General features: G+C 34.9%; 4 protein-coding genes across 6 annotated transcripts; 2 read left to right on the top strand and 2 right to left on the bottom strand.

Moving 5' to 3' along the window:
- Nucleotides 1-323: 323 nt before the first annotated feature.
- On the bottom strand, nucleotides 324-4,325 carry LOC112794535 (pyrophosphate--fructose 6-phosphate 1-phosphotransferase subunit beta). Its single transcript, XM_025836530.3, has 14 exons — nucleotides 4,214-4,325; nucleotides 3,880-3,933; nucleotides 3,667-3,773; nucleotides 3,330-3,435; nucleotides 2,705-2,768; nucleotides 2,386-2,474; nucleotides 2,088-2,219; nucleotides 1,775-1,945; nucleotides 1,567-1,682; nucleotides 1,261-1,372; nucleotides 1,066-1,150; nucleotides 900-944; nucleotides 722-790; nucleotides 324-614 (listed from the first exon to the last, which is right to left on the bottom strand). Exons 2-14 carry the CDS (start codon nucleotides 3,919-3,921, stop codon nucleotides 538-540), a joined length of 1,215 nt encoding a protein of 404 aa, XP_025692315.2. The 5' UTR covers nucleotides 3,922-3,933; nucleotides 4,214-4,325; the 3' UTR covers nucleotides 324-537.
- Nucleotides 4,245-5,238, bottom strand: LOC112795951 (dirigent protein 16-like). Its single transcript, XM_025838176.3, has one exon. The coding sequence runs from the start codon at nucleotides 5,236-5,238 to the stop codon at nucleotides 4,474-4,476; it is 765 nt and encodes a 254-aa protein (XP_025693961.1). The 3' UTR covers nucleotides 4,245-4,473.
- A 3,416-nt stretch (nucleotides 5,239-8,654) lies between these two features.
- Nucleotides 8,655-11,258, top strand: LOC140184382 (uncharacterized). Of its 3 annotated transcripts, XR_011880876.1 has the most exons (4): nucleotides 8,655-9,806; nucleotides 10,354-10,428; nucleotides 10,903-10,941; nucleotides 11,036-11,258. XR_011880876.1 is itself a non-coding variant. In XM_072234891.1 (2 exons), exon 1 carries the CDS (start codon nucleotides 8,791-8,793, stop codon nucleotides 9,778-9,780), a length of 990 nt encoding a protein of 329 aa, XP_072090992.1. In that variant the 5' UTR covers nucleotides 8,655-8,790; the 3' UTR covers nucleotides 9,781-9,806; nucleotides 10,903-11,258. The 3 variants fall into 3 exon arrangements, 1 of the variants encoding a protein (XP_072090992.1); XR_011880877.1 differs by lacking the exon at nucleotides 10,354-10,428; XM_072234891.1 differs by lacking the exon at nucleotides 10,354-10,428 and having other exon boundaries at nucleotides 10,903-11,258.
- Nucleotides 11,259-14,000: 2,742 nt separating this feature from the next.
- LOC112795950 (uncharacterized) lies at nucleotides 14,001-20,645 on the top strand. Its single transcript, XM_025838175.3, has 13 exons — nucleotides 14,001-14,312; nucleotides 14,412-14,701; nucleotides 15,419-15,549; nucleotides 15,652-15,796; nucleotides 15,909-16,180; nucleotides 16,927-17,051; nucleotides 18,387-18,430; nucleotides 18,641-18,772; nucleotides 18,890-18,967; nucleotides 19,571-19,653; nucleotides 19,742-19,864; nucleotides 20,134-20,194; nucleotides 20,271-20,645. The coding sequence occupies exons 1-13, from the start codon at nucleotides 14,237-14,239 to the stop codon at nucleotides 20,427-20,429; spliced, it is 1,719 nt and encodes a 572-aa protein (XP_025693960.1). The 5' UTR covers nucleotides 14,001-14,236; the 3' UTR covers nucleotides 20,430-20,645.
- Nucleotides 20,646-21,677: the final 1,032 nt, after the last annotated feature.

Genomic DNA, 21,677 nt, shown 5'->3' with positions numbered 1-21,677 from the left:
ATTATCTAAACTATTATTTTAACACACTCAAATCATTATGTGAGTATTCTCTTGTTTTTTCCCTTCTCTTAAAATGACAATTTCAAAACCCTCTTATTCTTTTTCCTTCCTTCCTTCCTTCTATCTCTCTAATTAACAGCAATATTTTGTGTTAAAAGAAAAACTTACCTTTTCAATTGACTTATTTTGTATTAAAACTTTCCTTTCTTCAGTTATCTTTAGTTATCCACTGGCGTTATTTCAGTTTGATCTAAATAAAAGGCTAAAGGGAAACATTCTTAGTAGAAGGGTTAACATGGAATTCAATGATTAACCAATCAATATCAACCAACTCGGAAGTCAAACATTTATTCAATTATAATCATGAACATAACTTGCCGATGCTGAATGGCAGCATAAGAATTTAACATTCAACTGCTATAGTCCAAACGTTATTACAAAAACCTAGCAAGTCACAGATCAAATAAATATACTTCAAGGCCCTAAAATCCCAAATGAATCGCCAATCTCAAAACAATGTCCTTACGGAAAAGTAGATCAAGCTTGTGATTCAAGCTCCAAACGAAGGGTGTGACTAACTGCATCAGATCCCGGACCAGAGAATTGAATTGGACCTACAGTGAACATCATCATTAAAACTTGAATCTATATATTAATTCCTGCTATACTAAGTGGATCTTACTAATTGGGCTGGTTGGGTCCATTATACAATGATACGTACCTGGACTGACGTAGCAATTTTTTAGGGCCCACTCATCCCTCAAGGAGGCAAACTTTTTGAAGGGTGCCCCTGAAAGAAAATGATATATAATAATCATTAGTACCGCAAATATATAAATTAGAGCTGATGCCAGAACGGTAATAAAGGCAAAATTGTTAACGGTTTATGTCAGTTATACCTTGAAGCTCTACCATTGCCTTCTTGATCACGGGCTTGAACTTACCTGCAAAGAAATTACATTACATATTCATATAAACCATACGAAAGAAAGCATTCAAATAGTAATTGGAAAAGAAAAAGTAATGGTATGGATACGAATCCATTGTAGTGTAGCAGATATCTACCATGTCTTCTCTCTACGTCCATCAGTGAGGTGAGTGCAGTTCCACCAACAATCCAGTCTTCAACAGGTGCACAGAGATTCCTAACCTGGTCAGCATAGAGTGAATTCAAGAAATTCAGTTGACTGCTTCAATGTTACAAAACAAACAACTTCGAAAGCACACTCAATTGTCAAGACATAATAAGAGGCCACAAACTGATGATATTAATCCAGTCTTCCCACTGTGAAGGAGGGCTCCAGCACCATAACCAAGAGCATAGCAATAAGTAGCATCAAAATTAGTTGGCAATCCACATCTCCCTTCGTAACTGCATATTTCCAATAAGTATAGGTAACTATAAACTCTCAAAAAATAAGGCAAACTAGCAAATATACAGTTTAAAAACAAAACATTTTCGTAAAATCTTTGTTTTACACTCTTTTTGGCATTTCATGTTAGCATATATTCGAATTAGAATTTATATATAATTCAAAATAATGATGCCGAAATTTGATAGAATACCCGAAAAAGTGAGATTGCCCTCTAAATTCGCCTCTATATTTTCCCTCTTGCTTTCTCTTCTCCAACTCAGTTTCAGCCATTTGAATAAGCATTTTCTCTGTTTCTATCTTGGCAACCTAAACTTGGAAGATAGAACCATTGACATTGACTTGATGCATCATGGGTCAAACAAACAAATAAAAGATAGCATTATAACGCCATTAGGCACCTGAACATTTCCATGTGGATCCCTTTCAAGCATCAATTGCTCTTGAATTGCTTGAGGTAAGAATTCAAAAAGCTTCAGTGACTGATCAGTGAGTTTCTTCTTCCATAATCCACCCTCATCCACAATATCATGGGCCAGAATTTCATTTAGTTCTGCAATAAGTTGCTGGACCTGAAAATCGCAAAACAGCATGTACAACCAGTATCATCAGCAAGTATGAGCATACAAACTGATTTACACACTAATGGAAAAATCACAAGTTCACACAGAGAGAAACACTGGCAAAAATTTTCTTGTGCTGATTGCTATGTACCTCAGGAATGAAATCAATTAAACCTTCAGGGATAAGAATGACCCCATAATTGTAATTAACTGCAGCTCTTTTACAAATAACATCTACAATATAGTCTGTGACATTTTTCAGTGTCAACTTCTTGGCAGCAACCTGAAATATGTATTTACAGGTCAAATCAAGTATATTTGATAAAAAAAAAAAAGGTACAGTCTGAGTAGCAAATGTTAATCACAACTTCACAAAATCAATGTGTGAGAATATCAAATTAACTTCATCACATGCTAGAATGTACAAGATGATCAAATTTATTACAAACCTCTTCTCCAATAATAGTAATGTTTGGGTGGGTTTGTAAAGCACATTCCAGTGTAATGTGTGAAGCTGCACGCCCCATAAGCCGCACAACTGCAGACAGATGATCATATGTTTTTATTGATGCTTGGAAATATAACCTCAAATCTTCCAAATTCCAAAGATACATCAATATCAAATGATATCAACAGTTATGAAGTGCAAAATTGTTTAATGGTGAAGCAAACAAAGCTGTAAGAAGTGAGAACATAGGAACCAGTACAGAATGGTGACAAATCAGTTTCTAAGGTTCTTCTAAGAGGTTGTTCAATTTAAATACTCACAATGGTAATATTTTCCTGTTGATCGGGCATCTACCATAACATTTCCAATCATTTCAGAGTATATCTGCATTAAATCAACATATACATGTGAACAGGGTCAGTTCTCCGGATCATTCAGCATGCATCCAAACAGGCACATGCTATCCAACATCTTTTGGCAATTTGCACAAATGAGGGCAACAATGGAAAATATACATGGCCAATTAAATATTTAGAAATTTTCTTTTAGGAAACAAGATTCACGAATATCATAATGCTATAGCAAATTTGCAATCATGAATAAACCAAGTGCAAATCCTGACAAAGTTGTGGAACATGACAAGTTGTGTAGAGTTCCATGGATAATGTGATGGTTCCAAACACGAATATTTTATCAAATATGTTCACAATATTGCTAGAGAAATTGAAACACAGCTGTTGCTCTGAAAAGCATCCTCAAACACTTCAACACTCCCATTCCAACACATAAAAATAAAAAAATGGTTCCTAAATATTACTACATGCTTAGAAAATTATTGGTGATCAAAAGATAAAATTACTTATTTGAAATGTTAAAAACATGTAGAACTAGACCAATTCAAAATTACAAAGGCAGATTGAAGACTTGTTATTTAGCTTCATTTACCTTGCATGCGGTATCAAAACCAAAACTGGTAGGAACTTCTTTGCACTTTAAATCACCATCAATAGTTTTAGGACATCCAATCACGCGAGTCTTCAGATTTTTGCTTCTGCATAAATCCACATCAAACAAAAAATAGTTAAATAAACAGTATCACTTCACATACTCATGAATGGAAATTGTTTCTCTTATATTCATATAGAGACAATTACAATAATTATATATAGATGGAATGGTAATATGATCTTTAATGTTAATCATGACACAACATAAAAACAGCATTTAATTAACATAGCTTCCAAGAAGTTGGATCATTTCAACAATAAAGTGACTAAGAAACCTGAAGTTCTCAGCAAGTAGGCATGCATTTGTGTTTGAGTCATCTCCACCAATAACAACAAGCCCATCCAAGTCTAGCTTCTTTGTTGTTTCTTCAGCTTGTTTGAACTATACACATAAGTAAATCAAAATATTCTTATATTCTATTGTTGTCCATACTTAAGACAAAATAAGAACTCAAATGAACTAATCACAGAGCAATTATGCACCGCACCTGCTCTGGAGTTTCAATCTTGTCCCTCCCACTGCAAATCATGTCAAAGCCACCCTGCCAACAGATATTGCAACTGTCAGATCTCAAAATTTTGGCATCACTGATATAGGAAACAGAACCACGAGCACTGCAAACCAAAATATTAAATATCTATTTAATTAAAAGTTCACGACGCTAAGCCTCACAATTCATAAATCATGATATACAGGGGAATATAAACAAAGCGAACACTATAGATAAAGCATTTTCAAAACACAGCTTAACAAATAACAAGGACATTGTTCAATTTCAGCTCCAAAAGAGTAAAATAAAAACTATAAGTATGAAAATGTACCTGATTTCTATAAGGATAAATATAGTCGGAGTTGAGTTCAACGGATTTGCATTTTACCTAGATTGTGACTATGTTCTTTCCAAGTCACAGGTTGCCAAATTGAAAAAGAAGAAAAGAAAACAAATCACCATATGGTTCTTAGGGTTACAATGAAGATTTCTGATACATTCTGCAACAAATTGACAAAATACAAGACCAATCTTACAGTCATCTACAATCAAACAGCACCCAGTTGTTCTTATATTCTTGACATCATAGTTTTAGTAGTTCAAATGGACAGTGATCCTTAGCAATGTCTCTGCTCCATCAGTGGAAACCTGTCCTGGGGGGATAAGAGCTCTGAGCTCTGCAAAACCGCTTGCGTTCTTGAACTTCCCTGTGCCCCCGATCACTGATAACTGCGACATGGCGCTCCCTATCTTGTACAGGCCATAGAAGTTAAGGCTGTCTCCATACTCCCCTCCTTCGAACAAGGCGGTAAATGTCATCATCTGTCTACTCCCATCTGCCGAACTCGCCACGTACACTCCTTGAGCTTTCCCAACTATTTGTGACCCCAGCTCTGGTTGAGCCGTTAAAACATCATCAATTACAGTGATTGTGCCGAAACCAAGTCCCAAACCATCAGGTCCTAACTGCAACTGAGCATTATTCTGGTTGTTATTGTTGCTTGAGTCTCCTGCAAAGCTCGTACCAGCCAAGCCGGTTCCAAGTGGGATCCCGAATACTCCGTTGACAGTTGGAAGAGCACCATTGGCATTGGGGACAGCAGTCTGACCTTGCGGGATGTTGAATCCTATTGGCATCGCAAAAGGCACTTGCCCGCTGTAAATGTTGCCCAGCAAGCCGGTAACCGGCCTAGCTGTTGGGCTGCTTCCTCCTTGAAGGTCATGCATGTACAACTCAATCATTGCTTCTTTTCCTGTGGCTGCAATCGGGTCAATTGCGGATACACCAATCACTTCCCATTGAGCAACGGTAATTAACATTGCCATTGAAGCTGTAAATAATGATCTTATCAACATCTTGTTTCCAAGTATTTCAGATGTAGATTTTGCTACTTCTTCTATTTAGTAGAGTGTCCTTTTTTGTTGAGTGCAATTGAATACAAAACCTTGGTATTATATAGTAGAGAATGCATGGGTGAGTTTTGGAGTGGTTGTGAGAAAGGAGATTTAATGAAGTGGTTGAATTTAGTAAGAACGTTGATTAGTTGAAATGAGCCACATCCTTGTCTAGTGGCATTTTTGAGGTGTTTATGAAAGAGAATATTTGTGATGAAATGAAATCAGGTTCTTCATGAAAATGCATAGCGAAAAAACTTAATGTTTTTTTATTGCTAGATGTTCTACGATTCAGAAAATGGATTTAGATGGTGAGGTACAACTAAACCAAAGTCTAGTGACACTATTATCGTTAAAAATCTAAAGAGAAAAGTATGATAATGGTATTTTCAATTAAGAGCAATATCACATTATTAATAAGATTTATTATTTTTTGTTAATACTTATCAATAATCAAGAGATATTTTTGTACTAATTCAAAATTTTAAATCTTAAAGCATAAATTTTAATAATATAAAAATAAAATATCTAAATTCTTAACTAATATTAATAAAACTGACATCTCTCTTTCAATTATTGTAATTACAATATTAGTATAGTATTTTCATGTGAACGGTTAATGTTCTCAAATTATATTAAATTTTATTTTATTTAAATTTTTTTTGAATTACTCAAAATTTGTTATTGTTTTGAAATAATCCTATTTACTAAGGATATACTTAAAAATAATGTAATTATGTTTTTGTAATAAAAATTTAATTTGGCTTCTCAAATTCTATATTTGTCTCAATTAAAATCTTCAAATTTTAATGGACTTAAAATGGTACTTAGAACTTAACTCTATAATAATTTATTTTGGTCATTTAGTTTGGAGTATTCTGAGGTCTGAAGATCCGGCGATGTGTGACTGGGCGAACTGTATTGAGTATTCGTTGTGGACACAGCATTGTGATGAGGGACGTAGATTCGGACACATGACGACAAATATCTCTGAGTGTGTGAACTTAATCCTTAAGGGTGTCAGAAACCTTCCTGTGTGCTCGCTAGTGAAGGCAACATAGGAAGGTTGGCCGAATTATTTGTTCACAAAGGGAGAGAGCCTGAGGCGCAGCTGGGAACCGGACAACAATTTAGTCAGCATTTGGTGAAGTGTATAGAGGCCAACTTGAAGACGGCTAGGTGCTTCACGGTGACTTTGTACGACAGGGATAACTCCGAGTTCACCGTCGCAGATACAACTCCGACTGGTTCTTTCTCACTGGGTAGCTACAGAGTCTCGCTTGCATCTCAAACATGTGACTGCGGATACTTCCAGGCACTTCATTTCTCGTGTCCCCACGCACTGGCATGCTGTGCCTACTCACGGCTTACATGGGAGCCTTACATCCACCAGGTGTATCGTCTTAGTTCGGTGTTCAGTGTGTATCGGATGGGTTTCACACCTCCCATTCCGGAGGATTTCTGTCCACCATATGACGGGCCGACTGTCATCCCGGACCCGAATAAGAGGCGTGCGAGAGAGGGTCGCCCGAGGTCCACTCGGATACGGACCAATATGGACGAGGCAGATCCGAACCGGCCAAAGAGATGTGGGCTTTGTCGGCAGCCCGGCCACACACGTCGGAGTTGCCCACAACTCGGAGGAGCAGAGCACACACGGGGACATGAGTAGGTGTATTACTAGCTTTGGCACTTTTTTTATTTCACTTTCGCGTTTAGATTCCACTATTATCGGTTTTCTTACTTGTAGTTGATAAGTGATAGAATTTGTTAATGTTAGTGCGATGTAATGTGCATGGGATCTTAATTAATTAATATGTTTTGTTTTCGAAGTTTTAAATGAAATGTATCTTGAATGCACACCAGAATAAATAACTCTACGAGTTAAATTAAGACATCATGCGGAAACTATACTTGTAACAGAAATTAGTGTTTGGAACGAATTGTGAGTAATTCGAACCAGCTTAGTTCGAATTACTTGGTGAGTCGTTCTTGAGTGTAATTCGAACCAATAGAGTTCGAATTATGCTCCTTGATAGTTCGAACCAAGTAGGTTCGAATTATGTTCATCACATGCTCCTCCATAATTCGAGCTAAGTTTGTTCGAATTATATGTTAGATTAGTTCAAATCATGCTAGTTCGAATTATATAAAAACGTGCTTTGACTGATTTGTGATGTTATTTTCAGTTTGACTGATTCACATAATTTTTGTCCTCCCTTGACTTAAATGTGTTTTTTGCCCTTTTTTTTTATCACTCTAACATTACCGTATATTTAATATGGTTGATAACCTAACTTGTTATATGTACACTTTTGGGTGGTAGTGGTGGCTAAGTAATATGCACATGTCTAACGATCTAACTCATATAGATAACCATAAACCATTTACATTTCGTTGCAATCTTATCAAATGAGAAATATATCTACATCTACTATAATAATAATGACTAAACGACTATAAATATTATTGCAGTGACATATTTGTTCAATAAAATGATGTTACCTCATCTGGCAATCAACACACACGACGGATTTATTACTTTATTAACAATGACACGACTCGCAAAGAAGGAAAAATGAAGAAAAAACATTCATACGGACACACTGATGGATATGTTGAATCAATAATACATAGGTCAATTATTATAACTTGCTATAGAAGAATTTTAAAACTTAATTAAGTACCATGATAAAATTTTTAGTGACGTTAAGTATATTCTAAAAATATTTCTGAATATTTTTAAAAATATAACTGCAATAAAACATCAACAGAAAGAGTAGAAGGTTCATTATATTTGAACAATGAACGCACTACTTTTTTTTATATTTTATATACATATACATATATGTTATACATAAACCAAATAATATTTTATAATATATTTATGCATACTTGTGTATATTAATTTATATAGTTTAGCATGAAGCAAATAAAGTAAATGTTCAAATGGTCTCTAATTTTAAATTGCTACAGAATTTTAAAAATATATATGGAGAGGAGAGTGGAGATATGAAGTATGAAGGGTGCAGTTGCACATGCGCGGAGCATAGTGTATATATTTATTGCAATTACGTCTAAAATGTGTTTAATTATTAATTCATACGGACACACTGATGTTCCCCAATACTTGTTTAAATGCATTTGTAAACCAAGTTGGGTTGGTCTAGTGGTTAGCTCACTAGTCCGCTTAAGCAAGTGTCGGGGGTTCGAATCCCGCCTTGTGCATGCAGCAACTCATTGGCCAGCGGCAAACCCTTAAATGGAGCTCAGTACCGCGACGGATTAGTCCTTGGCCTGTCGGGTTGGGGGATACCGTGGGAAACCAAAAAAAAAAATGCATTTGTGGACCCATCATCTAATAAGTAATCAGCTAAACCAAGAAAACAAGAAGCTTCCTTCCCTCAATTCATTCACCCCTCTCTTCTCTCTTCTCTCTTCTCTACAAATCCAAACACACACTTCTCACTTCTCTCTTCACATCTTCTTCTTCTTCTTCTTCTTCTTCCAATAATGGAATCACCATGCACCACCGCCACAAGATCCGACTCCACCTCCTCACCCGAATTCGAGTTCTGGATGCTCCGAAATCCCTCCTTCCCTCAGCCCAATCTCCACTCCGCCGATGAACTCTTTGTCGACGGCGTCCTCCTCCCTCTCCACCTCCTCCCATCCACATCCGCATCCACATCCAAACCCGATCCACCACCCGACCCGGAACAAATCACAACCTCTGGAGACCCTGGCGCTTCCTCATCAGCAGCCATAATAACGGAATCTTCCACTTCCACCACTACTACTCTCTCCACATCGAAGCGCTGGAAGGACATTTTCAAGAAGAAAAACACAGAAAACAACGACACAGAAGAGAAAGAGAAAGACAAGGGGAAGAAGAAGAAGAAGAAAGAGATTAAGAAAACGGGTAGCGGAGCGGGTTCTGCGGCGGAGCTAAACATTAATATATGGCCCTTCTCCAGGAGCAGGTCCGCTGGAAACGCCGTCACCCGACCCAAATTCTTCGCCGGAGCTCCGTCTTCGACCCGGAAAGTGAACAGCGCGCCATGTTCCCGGAGCAACTCCACCGGAGATTCCAAGTCCAGGAAGTGGCCCAGCAGCCCCGGCCGTCCCGGAGTTCACGTGGGCCGGACAAGTACGGTGTGGCAGGTCCGCCGTACCAAGAACAGCAACAACACCCCCGCGCAGGACAACGACGGCGCCGAAGCCAAGAAGAGGGAAAGTGCTGCCTGTCAGCGGAGAGGGACCAAAGCGAGGGTGTTGAATCTGAACGTTCCGATGTGCATTGGTTACGGGCAGCACTTGAGTTGTAGATGCGACGAGAATGGTGGTGCTGTTAGTGGCACTACTAGTGTCCGCGGCGGCGATAACAACGACGGTGGTAGTTGTAGCGGTGGTGAGGGTAGTAATAATGATGGTGGAAGTGGGGTTAATCTTTTTAATCTGCGCAACCTATTCACCAAGAAAAGCATAGTAACTTCTCACTAGTCTCAACATTTTTAACTACGCCTAAGGTTATCAAATTTTTATTTATTACTGCTATAAAATTAAAGTTACCTTTTTAGACTTTTTTTTGTTTAAAAATATTTATATATGTACAAAAAGGTCATAATTTTTTTTTTAAGATAGTTATATTTATATTTATATACCGTCTGTATGTATTATGACTGTTATGTAATCGAAAAAGTTCTCTCTTTCTGACTTTACAGGGTAAGACTTAGGAGTTAGCAATTAAGATTAGTTAGCCAAGCTTTTTTTTTTTTCTTTGTGGTCTCCCTCGTGTATTCTGAAATGCTTTATCAGAATGTGTTTATTATTATTAATTATTAAATTGTTTAAAATTGGGGTTCCAACTTTCCCCGTCCCGGTACCTCATTTTGTGGGCCTCTTGATGCTTTTAATTTGTTGCTTTCGTTTTTAATTATGCTCTAATTTTTTAGAGCAGAGGATCTGCTATTGGAGATTGAGTGTGGTAGAGAAGAACAAGGGTTTATGTTCTATGATTCTATCCCCTCACCGGCTACTCATTCGAACTAATATCTTCTTTTTTTAATATTTTAGTACTTGTCACCTTTAATTCGATCTTAAGGAAAGAGGTGTGCTTGCTGGGGAACATTGTTCTTGGGATAGAACTTGGTAAGTTAGTATAAATTAAATTAAAGGGAAAAAAAATTTTAAACGGCCTGACAATTATTTTTAAAGATAATAAGGCATTCAGTAAAAAAAAATATTCTTTTGTTTTTTTATTTTTATTTTTATAAAACTGGTTAACTCGTGATTTATTCGTTAAAAGTCAATTAAGATTAAAATTTTTATTTTTGAAAATTTTGTTATTTTTTAGGAAATAATTGTCAGAGTTATTTAGTTTTTTATTTTTTTTTGTTTTTTTCAAATATATTAGTAAAACTTATAGTATAAAACTAAAAAATATTATTGATTTTTAAGTTATTTTACCTCGTAGTCCTTAACCAAATATTGTGTTTGTATGTAAAATTTTTTCTTTTCTGAAATTACTTTGAAACACTTAATCTTCTTTTAGAGACAATAATTTTTTTTCTGAAAAAAAGGAAGTAAACTTTATTTGACTTATATAATTTTGTCTTTATGCAGAATATTTGAAGAGATAAGAAAGAACTACTTTTTCATGTGGTATGAAATAGCTTAAAATTCTCGTTGGATATGATTAAGATTAAGATTATGAGTTTCAGTGGGATTGAAACATTTGATGTTTTATCGTTTTCAGGAACACAAGTCTTGATACGATATGACATGTTTCGTTGTTATTTTGTTTGCCCTCCTTTGTTTATAGCCGTATAAATTAATCCAATTAGAATAAGCTTATAATATCACATCAGACAGTGTCTGTTATGCACCTTGCAACTTGTTTATAGGACGATGTTCCTTGTCAACCATCTTGATTTTCATTAGAGAGGGAAAAAAAAAACAATGTTTCATTTTCTTTTCAAGCATATAATCTTTGCTGGATTCATTATCTTTTTAATTCTATTACCTTCTAAATGACATCAAAGAAATTGAACACTTTAAAATCATTGTAATTATTTACTTTTTTAAGTGAATTTTCATGCCGTTGAAACATTGGTTCCAGCAAAATAGAAAAGATAATATTTATGATAAAAAATTAAAAGAAAAATCTAGGGAGCCAGTAATTTTATTAAATTTTGGCCAGCATGTAACCAGCAGAAAAAAGTGAGTCATTGGATGAAATTTCACATCATCAAATCATCATTGATGGCTAGTTGATGGCTAACAATCACAAAAATTGCTGATCCCTAGCATTGCTCAAAATTAAATTATGTGAATAGTAAATATTACCTTTTTAAGTAAAAAATTCACAAAAATTAAGTCAAGTCATGTGTAATGCACATGTATTTTCTAAATTTAGTAAACATCTCTGTTCTTCACTAAAGAAATTCCCAAATAAAAATGTCGGATTAGTTGATTTTGTAATTGGCTACAAGTATACAGAGATGAATATGTATCCATGTCGTTTAAACTAGATTTAATTTAGTTATTATTTGGTTATAAGATTTTATCTAGTTACATTCCTTTTATCTTTCTTCTTTCTTTTTCTTTTTCTTTTCTTTCCTTCTCTATTTTTTCCCGTGATAGAACGAATGTTAGTCCCTTTAAATTTGTTGTTATTTTGTTTGGACGTTTCCCTATTGTCAATAAGAAAAAAAAGTCTTGCATCATTGCATGCATTTTCATACATTGTCATAAACTTAAATTTATAAATTAACAACATTGTTCCTACGTGAATTCTCCCCTCTCCCATTTATAAGAAAAACACCATATCATACATGAAATCTTACTCTGGTTTATGAAAACTACATATTTTGGGAGTAGTTAGCTTGAACATGCAACTAATTGTTGGGAAATATATTTTTGGCCAATTGTTATTGAAATTGAAACAATAAAAAAGTTGGATGTGCTTGTCTATAGAAGAGTGGGCCAGTCTCTGACAAAAAAAAAAAGAAAAAGAAAATAAGAGTGGCCTGGTTAAAAAGGATTAAGGTTGAGAATCTTGAGATATTAGTTATTACACTTCATAAAATAATTAAAAAAATTCTAATAATTTTTTTTTACCAAAGATAAGGGATACTCGAATTCGCAATCTTTTAGATGAGTACGGAGAGACTATGCCATTTAAGCTATAGATGGTCCAAAATTAGTTATACACTTCATAAAATAATTAAGTTGTACATGCAACAACTCATTGGCTAGCGATAAACGCCTTAAATAGAACTCTGTGACAGATTAGTCATATCGAGCTAGAAAATATCGTAAAAGAAAATCTATTCATCTTCTTTCCTTCTAAAATATTTTCTCTAATTTTTCTTTTTGACAGTTATGAGTATTAAGAAATGAGAGCTTAAGGGGGATATATTATTGGACAAATATATTTGAGACAGTTATCCACAAAAACTCACACTAGTGTCTTGACTGATAGATTAGTTGAATTTGGTAAATACTAATATGTTTTAGGTAAGAAAAAGTATACGAAATCAAGAGGTTACCAGCCAAAAATTAAACAAAACTACATTAATTTATATTAATTATTAATTTTAAATTTTTTAAATTCAAAATTTAAAAAATTTTAAATTGATTAAATAAACCTAATTAAAACCTATAAAAACCTTCCTCTTCTCTCTCACATTAACCTACCCCACCTCCAACAATCACACACACACACCTTTCTCTCTCACCAATGCTGCTGAAAGCGCCGGCGACTTCCATGCTCTCTGCGACGCATCCAATACAACCGTTCGCTGGATCTGAATCAACCGTTGAATGTTCTTCCTTAGCTGAAACCACCGTCTCTGTTGCCGTGCCAACTCCTGAATCCGCCGGGGAACAACAATCAGCAACTGACAATGGCGCTGGCTATAACCAGACGGAAACAGTCAACAAGGGCGAAGCTGATGCCAAGATGGCGCGGCAGATGCGGCAAAGAGGGGATATTCGTGCGGCGCAGATGATGAGGATGAAGGATCTTTGGCTGAACCGCGATAAGCGAATCGTCGGAGCGATTCCCGTGTGTATATTGGCGACGTGTTCCTCTTTCGAATGGAATTGTGTGTCCTTGGATTGCACGGTCAGATCCAAACTGGCATTGATTACCTGGCAGCTTCCATGAGCCCCAACAATGAGCCAATTGCAACGAGTGTTATTGTCTTCGGTGGCTACGAGGATGATATGGACGAAGGAGATGTCATAATCTACACTGAACAAGGCGGGCATGCCATGAATTATAAAAAAAATATTCATTTAATATAAAAAAACATCCTAATACTTAATAAAAGAAATATCCAGTTATATTTTAGCAAAAATAATTAAATATCTATAAAATAAAAAATATAAAATTTTTTAAAAAATAGAGACATTCATATTTGCAATATAAAAAAATTCGAAAGATATATAAAAAAGCATCCATTTAGTATGAAAAAGAAACATTCTGATACTTAGTAGAAGAAACATCCATATATATTAACTCGTAGAAATTTTAAATTCACCCAAAAGTATTTAACTGGTTTTTGGCTAATACATTTTTTATTCCTAGCATTGTTCTTTAGGTAATGTAGAAAATGAAAGGTTTCTTAAGAAAATCTAATATTGAAAGTAATAAATATTTTTTATTTTTTATTTTGTAAGAAAATATATGTAGCCAGTAGCCAATTTAATCTATCAAATTATATGATAATATCTAATATGAATTAGGAATTATTACTCGCTGTTGTTACTTGCGCAACAAACCAAGAAATTTCGAGAAAGGAGTGGTTTAGTTAGCCGGTGTCACTAAAGACTAAACCCCTCAGTCTTAAACCCTCACCTGCCTGGACTCGAGTCTGAGGCATTTCTAGCATACACTACCACGCCTACACGTCTACGCCTACGCCTCTCTTTCGTCTTCTGCACTCTACCAATGGCACTAATGCAGCGCCTAGCTAGAACAGCACGCACCCTCCGAACCCTAACCTCTCGCCCCCTTTCCCCTCACAGTAACCTTCCTTCCTCTTCTGATTTTCCTTTCTGTCATTTCGCAATTTCTGAAATTCGATCAAACATTGTTAATTTATTTATTTTAACGTTTTCTCTAGAATCAGCACTTGCTTCATTCGCCGTGCCTCGAGTTTTGGGATCCGGACCCTCACGTGACGATGACTATCAGGCACCGTATTCGTTGCTTCCGGCTGTGTTAGCTGGCGCTTTCGGAATTGGATTGGCGGAGACGGTGTATGCTGATGCCGATCGCGGTGGCGTTGGCGGCGCTGAGGATGTGCACGCTGTTGCGAAGAAAGAACGCGAGCGCATTGAGGAGTTGCTTAGGAAGAAAGGAGTTCGTTATGGTTCTTATCCTCGCTTCACTGTTGCTGTTAAAGGACAAAAGGTTACTCATTTTTTATCTTTCTGTTTTTGTTATTCCATGATTTGCCTCTTCAGGTTTACTTGTCAGATGATACATTTGGGAACAAATGTTCGAAAAAGTTGGTGATGGTTCTTTTTTGGTTTATGTCTCAGTTGAAATAAGTATACGGGATTTTTGCTGCTTACATCAGTTTCTACACTGCTATTATATGGAAATATTAGTATATTATATGTGAAAATGGTCCTTAATTCTGGAAACTATAATACCAACGCAATTTTTAAGCAGTGTTAAGTCTGATTGCAATCCAATTTGTCTGTATATCTGTCCTTTTACAATATGATATCCAATATCATTTTAAAGGTGTATCTAACTAAGGCACTGATATCCAATATATGAACTTTTGTGTTTTGAATACGATGAAAGCATAGAAAAATTCTGAAGATTTTATGTATTTCTTGATTAGGTAACGACTGCTCTGTTGTCAGAACCCTTATTTTAAATATAACCGGGAGTGTCTTTGCAATTTATTCGCCTTTTAGCTTCACGTGATCTCTTGTGATATCGATCAAATTCAACCTCAGTTTTCCTCCAACAACTTTGTCTTTGCACTACATTCTACGATTTTCTTCCCCACTTAAAAAAGCAAAACACAATTATCGAAGACTGTCCTATATTGATGATGTCCTTTGCCTCTAATAGAAATCAAACTATATATGGTGATTAAAATTGCAATTGCAGGTCAGCGTTAAGTTTCAAATACCTCCTGCCTGTGAAGTCCCGCAACTTATTGCAAATCTCGCAACAAATCTTGGACTGAAAGCTGAAGGGAACGGAGGTGGATCGGATATGCTATTGCGATCTTGGGACAGGTTGTTCATTCTCAATTTATGTGCATGGTTAAACTTATTACACAGATTTTGTAGTCATAATTTTGTTAAAATCATTGATGTTTCTTGCAAATAATTATCCAGCACAGTGGCTTGGCAGCTTGCCCTTACTCATCCGTCCAAGAAAAAGCATATTCAAGGGGATGATCCATCTTCAATAGATATGAATGGACATGATGGAGATCTTTGCATACTCTTTTTTCATTCTCTCATTGGCTCAGATAAAGCTGTCAGTATTTAATTTTGCAATTTTTGTTTGGTGTTCACAGATTGTGCTTTTGTAAGTGTAGAGGTAATAAAGGCGGTCAACACTTTTTATATTGTTCTTGCTAATATCACAGGAAATTGAACTTATTAAGCAAGGGAACTTGAGTCCTGAAGAGCTTGATGCTTTCGTCTCTGTTTTACAATTAGCTGGTAGCAAGATGGGACAAAGAAGTGCCCCCCTGGAAAGGAAGTCAAGGGAAGAGACTGAACAGTCGCCATCTGTAGATAAATCTATTTCTAGTCTTGAGGCCATGGGAGTGAGAATTTATGGATTGAATGAACCCATTGGTATATCAAATGGTGAGGTATCATGGGACAACATTGCTGGATATGAGCATCAAAAACGGTATGTAAATTTGGACACACCATATTTCTTTTCTTTCCATTTTTCTTAAACTAGCTGAACTTTTTATTCATATGGTGAAGCAAATGGTTCTGGCAAAGCAGCCCAAAGTAAGATAGATTAAATCACTTATTTAATCCTTTTAGGAACTTAATTATGACTTCGTATGAACTCATTTGTACATTATGTGTTTTATTGAAGAAAACTTCATTGGTTTGTGCTTAATTTCTGTTAATTGAGGCCTTGTACATTTGTAGTCAGTGAAAGAATAGATTCTAGATTGTATCTGAACTTTTAAGAGAAAGAAAGATTAGACTGTCATTCTCAACAAGGTTGAATGGCGGGATAACAATTTATGTCAGAAAATTCAAAATTGTAACACTGCAGTTTTTTTTTTCTTTTTTTTTTGGTTAATAATTTATTTCCCTTTCAGTATCATGTTGTATTGTCGTGGGTTCATCCTTAAATTCTCCTTACTAAGTAAGGAGTGCTGCACTCTTTGCAAATTAAGCAAATCTTAGCCCTCCATTTATTATATTTTATATTAGTGACTTAGAGTTCAGAATTCAGGGTTTAGGATTCAAAGCTTAGGATTTAGGGTTTAGAATTCAGGCTTTAAAGTTCAAGGAGTGCTGCATTCCTTAATTTTTCCAGAGCACATTAGCATTCACCCATGTTTACTTACAATAATTTGTTTCCCTTTATGTCTGTATAAATATACTCGTTTACTTAAATTATTTATTTTGCAGAGTAATAGAAGATACAATACTGTTGGCTTTGCATAGTCCTGAAGTATATGACAATATTGCACGAGGGACTCGTCAAAAGTTTGAATCAAACCGGCCTCGAGCTGTGCTGTTTGAAGGTCCACCAGGTGTGCAATTTTGGCCCCTTTAATTCACCGTTTAGTAAAGTCAAGTCTTTTGGGTATGTTTAGGTTGGAATAATATATATTTTTTTTCTTTTGCTTTTAAATTTCATTTTATTTATTTATTTAAAAAATACTTAACTGTTTCACCAAAAGGGGAGAAAAGAGCTGTTCGGTTAGGATTGTTTCCCTGAAGGAAACCATGTCTGTGAAGTTTGAACTTTAAAAATAACTTCGAGCTATTGATATTAAGGAGGAATTCTTTATATCCAACAAGAATTTAGAAACAACTGAATATGACATGGTTTTCGAGTTAAGACCCAGATGCTCCTCCAAATTTTCAATTAACCCAATCCGGACTCCCCAAATTTGATTCGCGACTTACTTTATCCCGTGTTCATCTCTGTTAACGGCGTGCTAAGTTGGTATGTTAAAGGTGATTTAATGAAAACAACACCTTTTGTTGATGATGCAAATTAACGAAATAAACGACATCATTTAAAAATGGAGTTAAAATACGCCCTCTCCCCCAGCCCAAACCCATTGACCTTCCTCTCTTTCTCCTCCATGGCGCAATAGTAAGGCGTTCTGTATCTTTCCACTAGGGTTTTGAGTTGAACTAATAGAGATGAACCGAGGGATTAACATGAGCCAATAATTGATATTTGGAGGTCCGGATTAGGTTCATTGAAATTTCGGGGGCCATTTTGAGGTGTAACGCAAATGTCAAGGGCAATTTTGGGTCTTTACTCCAAGATTTTCCATTGTTTTTGTTTATTTATTTATTAAGAAATGTTTTTGGATGACAAGGAGAATTTCCATTACTGAGCAGGTATACAAAAAAGCTCTTGTTTAAATAATACGTTCAAGAGTGTGGTTATTACAATTGTTTTGTTTTTTAAATGACAAGTTTTTTGCTTGTGTGAAAATAATCAATAAAAGTAGTGGGGTGTGGATATTATTATTATTGTTATTATTATAAAAAAGAAGGCTTTTGCTTTTTTGGGAAAATAGTCAATAAAAGTAGTGAACATGTTTCTGTTTACATAGCTCCTTTTGTGTAGTTTGTACATTAATAATACATGAAGCTACATAGATGCATTTTCTCTATACCGAATATTCCAATGACCGTCAAGCTACTATTGTTTCTAGTATGGGATCCTACAGATTGAGTAAAAGCTCCTTTGCTATTTTTGATAACAAAATTGCACCTATCAAGTTATTATTCTATGACATCGGAATCTCAATTCAATAAAAAGATTATTCCTAGTATGTTGGCACAGTATTTTGTTTTCATTCTTCAAGTTATGATGTCTCTATGGCCCATTTGTATGGTTTCAGGTACAGGGAAAACTTCTTGTGCTCGCGTTATTGCCAATCAAGCAGTATGCTATTTTTTTAATCTATTACTTCCAGCCTTTCCATATAGCTTTATTGTTGCAATGGTTTCGGAATATCCTAATGCTTGGTCAATTATTCAGCTGCCGCTTATTTGAAAATATCTTCTAATTCGTTGAGGATAAATTATGTATGACATGATGAATTGAATTTGAGTGTAAATAATAAACTGAAGGGCGCATGCTTTGACTTGGCAGGGTGTCCCTTTGTTATATGTTCCACTTGAGGCTGTAATGTCTGAATACTACGGTAAAAGTGAACGCCTTCTGGGAAAAGTGTTTTCACTTGCAAATGAACTTCCTAATGGTGCTATTATATTTCTGGATGAGGTAATGAAGCTAGATATTTTTCTGAGGAGTTGCTATGTACCTCTCATTCTCTTAATGGTTTCTTTTTTATGTACCTTGCATATTGATTGAGACTTTGTCTTCTATTTTGGGATACAGATTGATTCTTTTGCTGCTGCTCGGGATAATGAAATGCATGAAGCTACAAGGAGAATATTGTCAGTGTTGTTACGACAGGTTATTCTCATGTCCTGCTGTTTTATGTCTGTTGAAATTGTGTGGTAGTGTGTTAGCCCTGTTACAAATAAGAAAGAGAAGAATATATAACCCTGTGTATATTTTGAGAAATTCTTGACAATATGCCAAGAAGAATCCTAGACGAATTGCAATTTACAAATACTCTTATAAGGGAATTGTAGATCCCCAATCTCTCCCAAAAGATCCCAACTGACTAGAGACACTTATCTCTACCGTATTCCTTCTATTTATACTAATTTCATATGAATGAATTGTAACTAATATGGTCCTAACATTGAGCTTTAACAAGTATTCAGCCTTTAAGTGCTTAGTCTTGATTGATCTATGTAAATAAATAGGCCAAAGAGAAAAAAGGTTTATTATTTGATTATAGGATTTAGTTTGTGATGAGATTATATCTGCAGTGGTTCCAAGTAAGCTGTTGAGTTAATTTTCATTAGATAGTAAATGGCCTGATAAGTAATAAGTGTGAATAGACCCTTGTTAAGCAATCTGTTCAACAACTAATTGAAACCATATGTCAAACTTGCTGAAGTTTAAATTTTAATAGAATTTGACCGTTGTAAGGAATCAATTTTGCAGATAGATGGCTTTGAGCAGGATAAGAAAGTGGTCGTGATTGCTGCTACCAATAGAAAGGAAGACCTTGATCCTGCATTAATCAGGTGAGCTTCAATACAAGTTCCTCTGCAGCTTGCTATGTTTGCTTGGCCGATCAAATCTTATTCTAACTGCTATTTCTTTTCATGTTAGCCGATTTGATACTATGATCCCTTTTGGCTTACCTGATCACCGTAATCGTCAGCAAATAGCATCCAAATATGCAAAGCACCTAACCAAACCTGAACTAGATGAACTTGCCAGAGCTACAGAAGAGTAAGTTGGTCTCTCGTTTTTTGTCCTCCACAACTGGGCTATTAACTTACAGGTTGGTTGGTGGGCAGTCAAAACAAGAAGGTCGAAAATGAGAAACATACAAAAACTACCTGCTTATTTTTTCTCCTACCAACCCTTGCGTCTTCTTAATATTTGGATTTTGGTAACTAGCCTTTTACCCCAGTTTCCTAACCTCAATAATCAATATTCCCACAATCAAGGTCATATATTTATTGTTTAGTCTGTTTACTGGTTGCCATTCTTTTCAGTATGTCCGGAAGAGACATTCGTGATGTTTGTCAGCAAGCAGAACGATCATGGGCATCAAAGGTAAGAACAATTTATATTTTTCAAATCCCAGCATGTTAGGGATACCATTTGAGAGCATCCTTTTGTGGTTGGTCAGATTATTCGAGGGCAAGTATCCAAAGATGGTGAACAAGAAAGTCTTCCACCTTTGCAAGAGTATATAGAGTGCGCCACAATTCGGCAAAACTCACTGCTCAGTGCTGCTGCTGGCAGGAATTTCCGAAATTTTCCCCATCTTAGGATGGCAACCGACTGAGGTCTTGCTTGTTCCTGTATTTTGTGTCTCTATTTTGATGTTAGAATATTTTCATTTGACTTCTGTAAAGATAAAGGTAGTTATAGGTAAATTTCTTATTATTTATGGCACAGTCATGTGAGAAAAGTTTAACTTATTATACATGGACATTGACCCATATATGGGACACGATATGACATTAGATATGCCAACATACGAATTTTAAAATTTTTAAAAGATACGGAGATATGTATATATATAAAATATAAATTAATTTTTTATTTATTTTAAATATCTTATTTTAATTATATAAAATATTTAAAATATTTTTTATTTTAATAAATAATAATATATATTATTTTTAAATTTATTTTAATAATACTTGTTAAGAATAAAGTTGAAGATGTTAACACATAATGATATTTATATATATTTAAATGTGTTTAGTGAATTTTTTTTACGAAAACACAGTTGTACACGGTAGATACGCGTATTGAATAAGTGTCGATAAATATGTATACGCAGGCACAACAACTAAGTAAAGTATTTGTGCATTATAGGGTTTAACTCATGAATCTGAATCTATTGTTGAATTGGTAGCTTATTTATTTATTTATGTATTTTTTCTTGAATTGGTAACTGTAATTTATATTGTGTTATAATATTATAGCATTTTTATATTAATTTCAAGTAAATTATACTAAACTTATGTTTAAATGATATTACACAATATAATTTTTATAAGAAATATTAGAGTATTAGTAGAATTTATTATTTTTTTCAAGTAGTTAACAATTAATATCTAAAAATGTAGATTAAAATTATATTATTGAATTGTTAGACTAAAAAAATTAGGTTAATAATTAAAAAATAATAATAAAAAGTAATAAATTGTATTGGTCTTTTATCGCTTCTCAATTTTATTTCTAAATTATATGCTAATAGTATTTTATTTGTAGTAAAGTTTAGATTAATTTAATTCAAAAGATTATAATTTGTATGATATTATATTAATTTTTTTTTGTTTACGGTATCTTCTAATCTGATAAGTCAAAAATTAATTTGTTGTGAATTTAAGTTTTATTGAAGTGTCTACTGCTTGTTAATAAGTTGCTGCATGTATAACCAAGTTGGGTTAGTCTAATGGTTAGTTCACTAGTCCGCTTAAACAAGTGTGGGAGTTCGAATTCCGCCTTGTACATGCAGTAACCCATTAGCCAGCGACAAACCTTTAAATGGGGGGTTCGAATCCCGTATAAGACTAGACAA

This window comes from Arachis hypogaea, chromosome 4 (assembly GCF_003086295.3).
Source record: "Arachis hypogaea cultivar Tifrunner chromosome 4, arahy.Tifrunner.gnm2.J5K5, whole genome shotgun sequence".
NCBI classification, from domain to species: domain Eukaryota; kingdom Viridiplantae; phylum Streptophyta; class Magnoliopsida; order Fabales; family Fabaceae; genus Arachis; species Arachis hypogaea.
The sequence above is the reverse complement of the archived record's forward strand: the minus strand, read 5'-3'. Positions and strand labels throughout refer to the sequence as shown.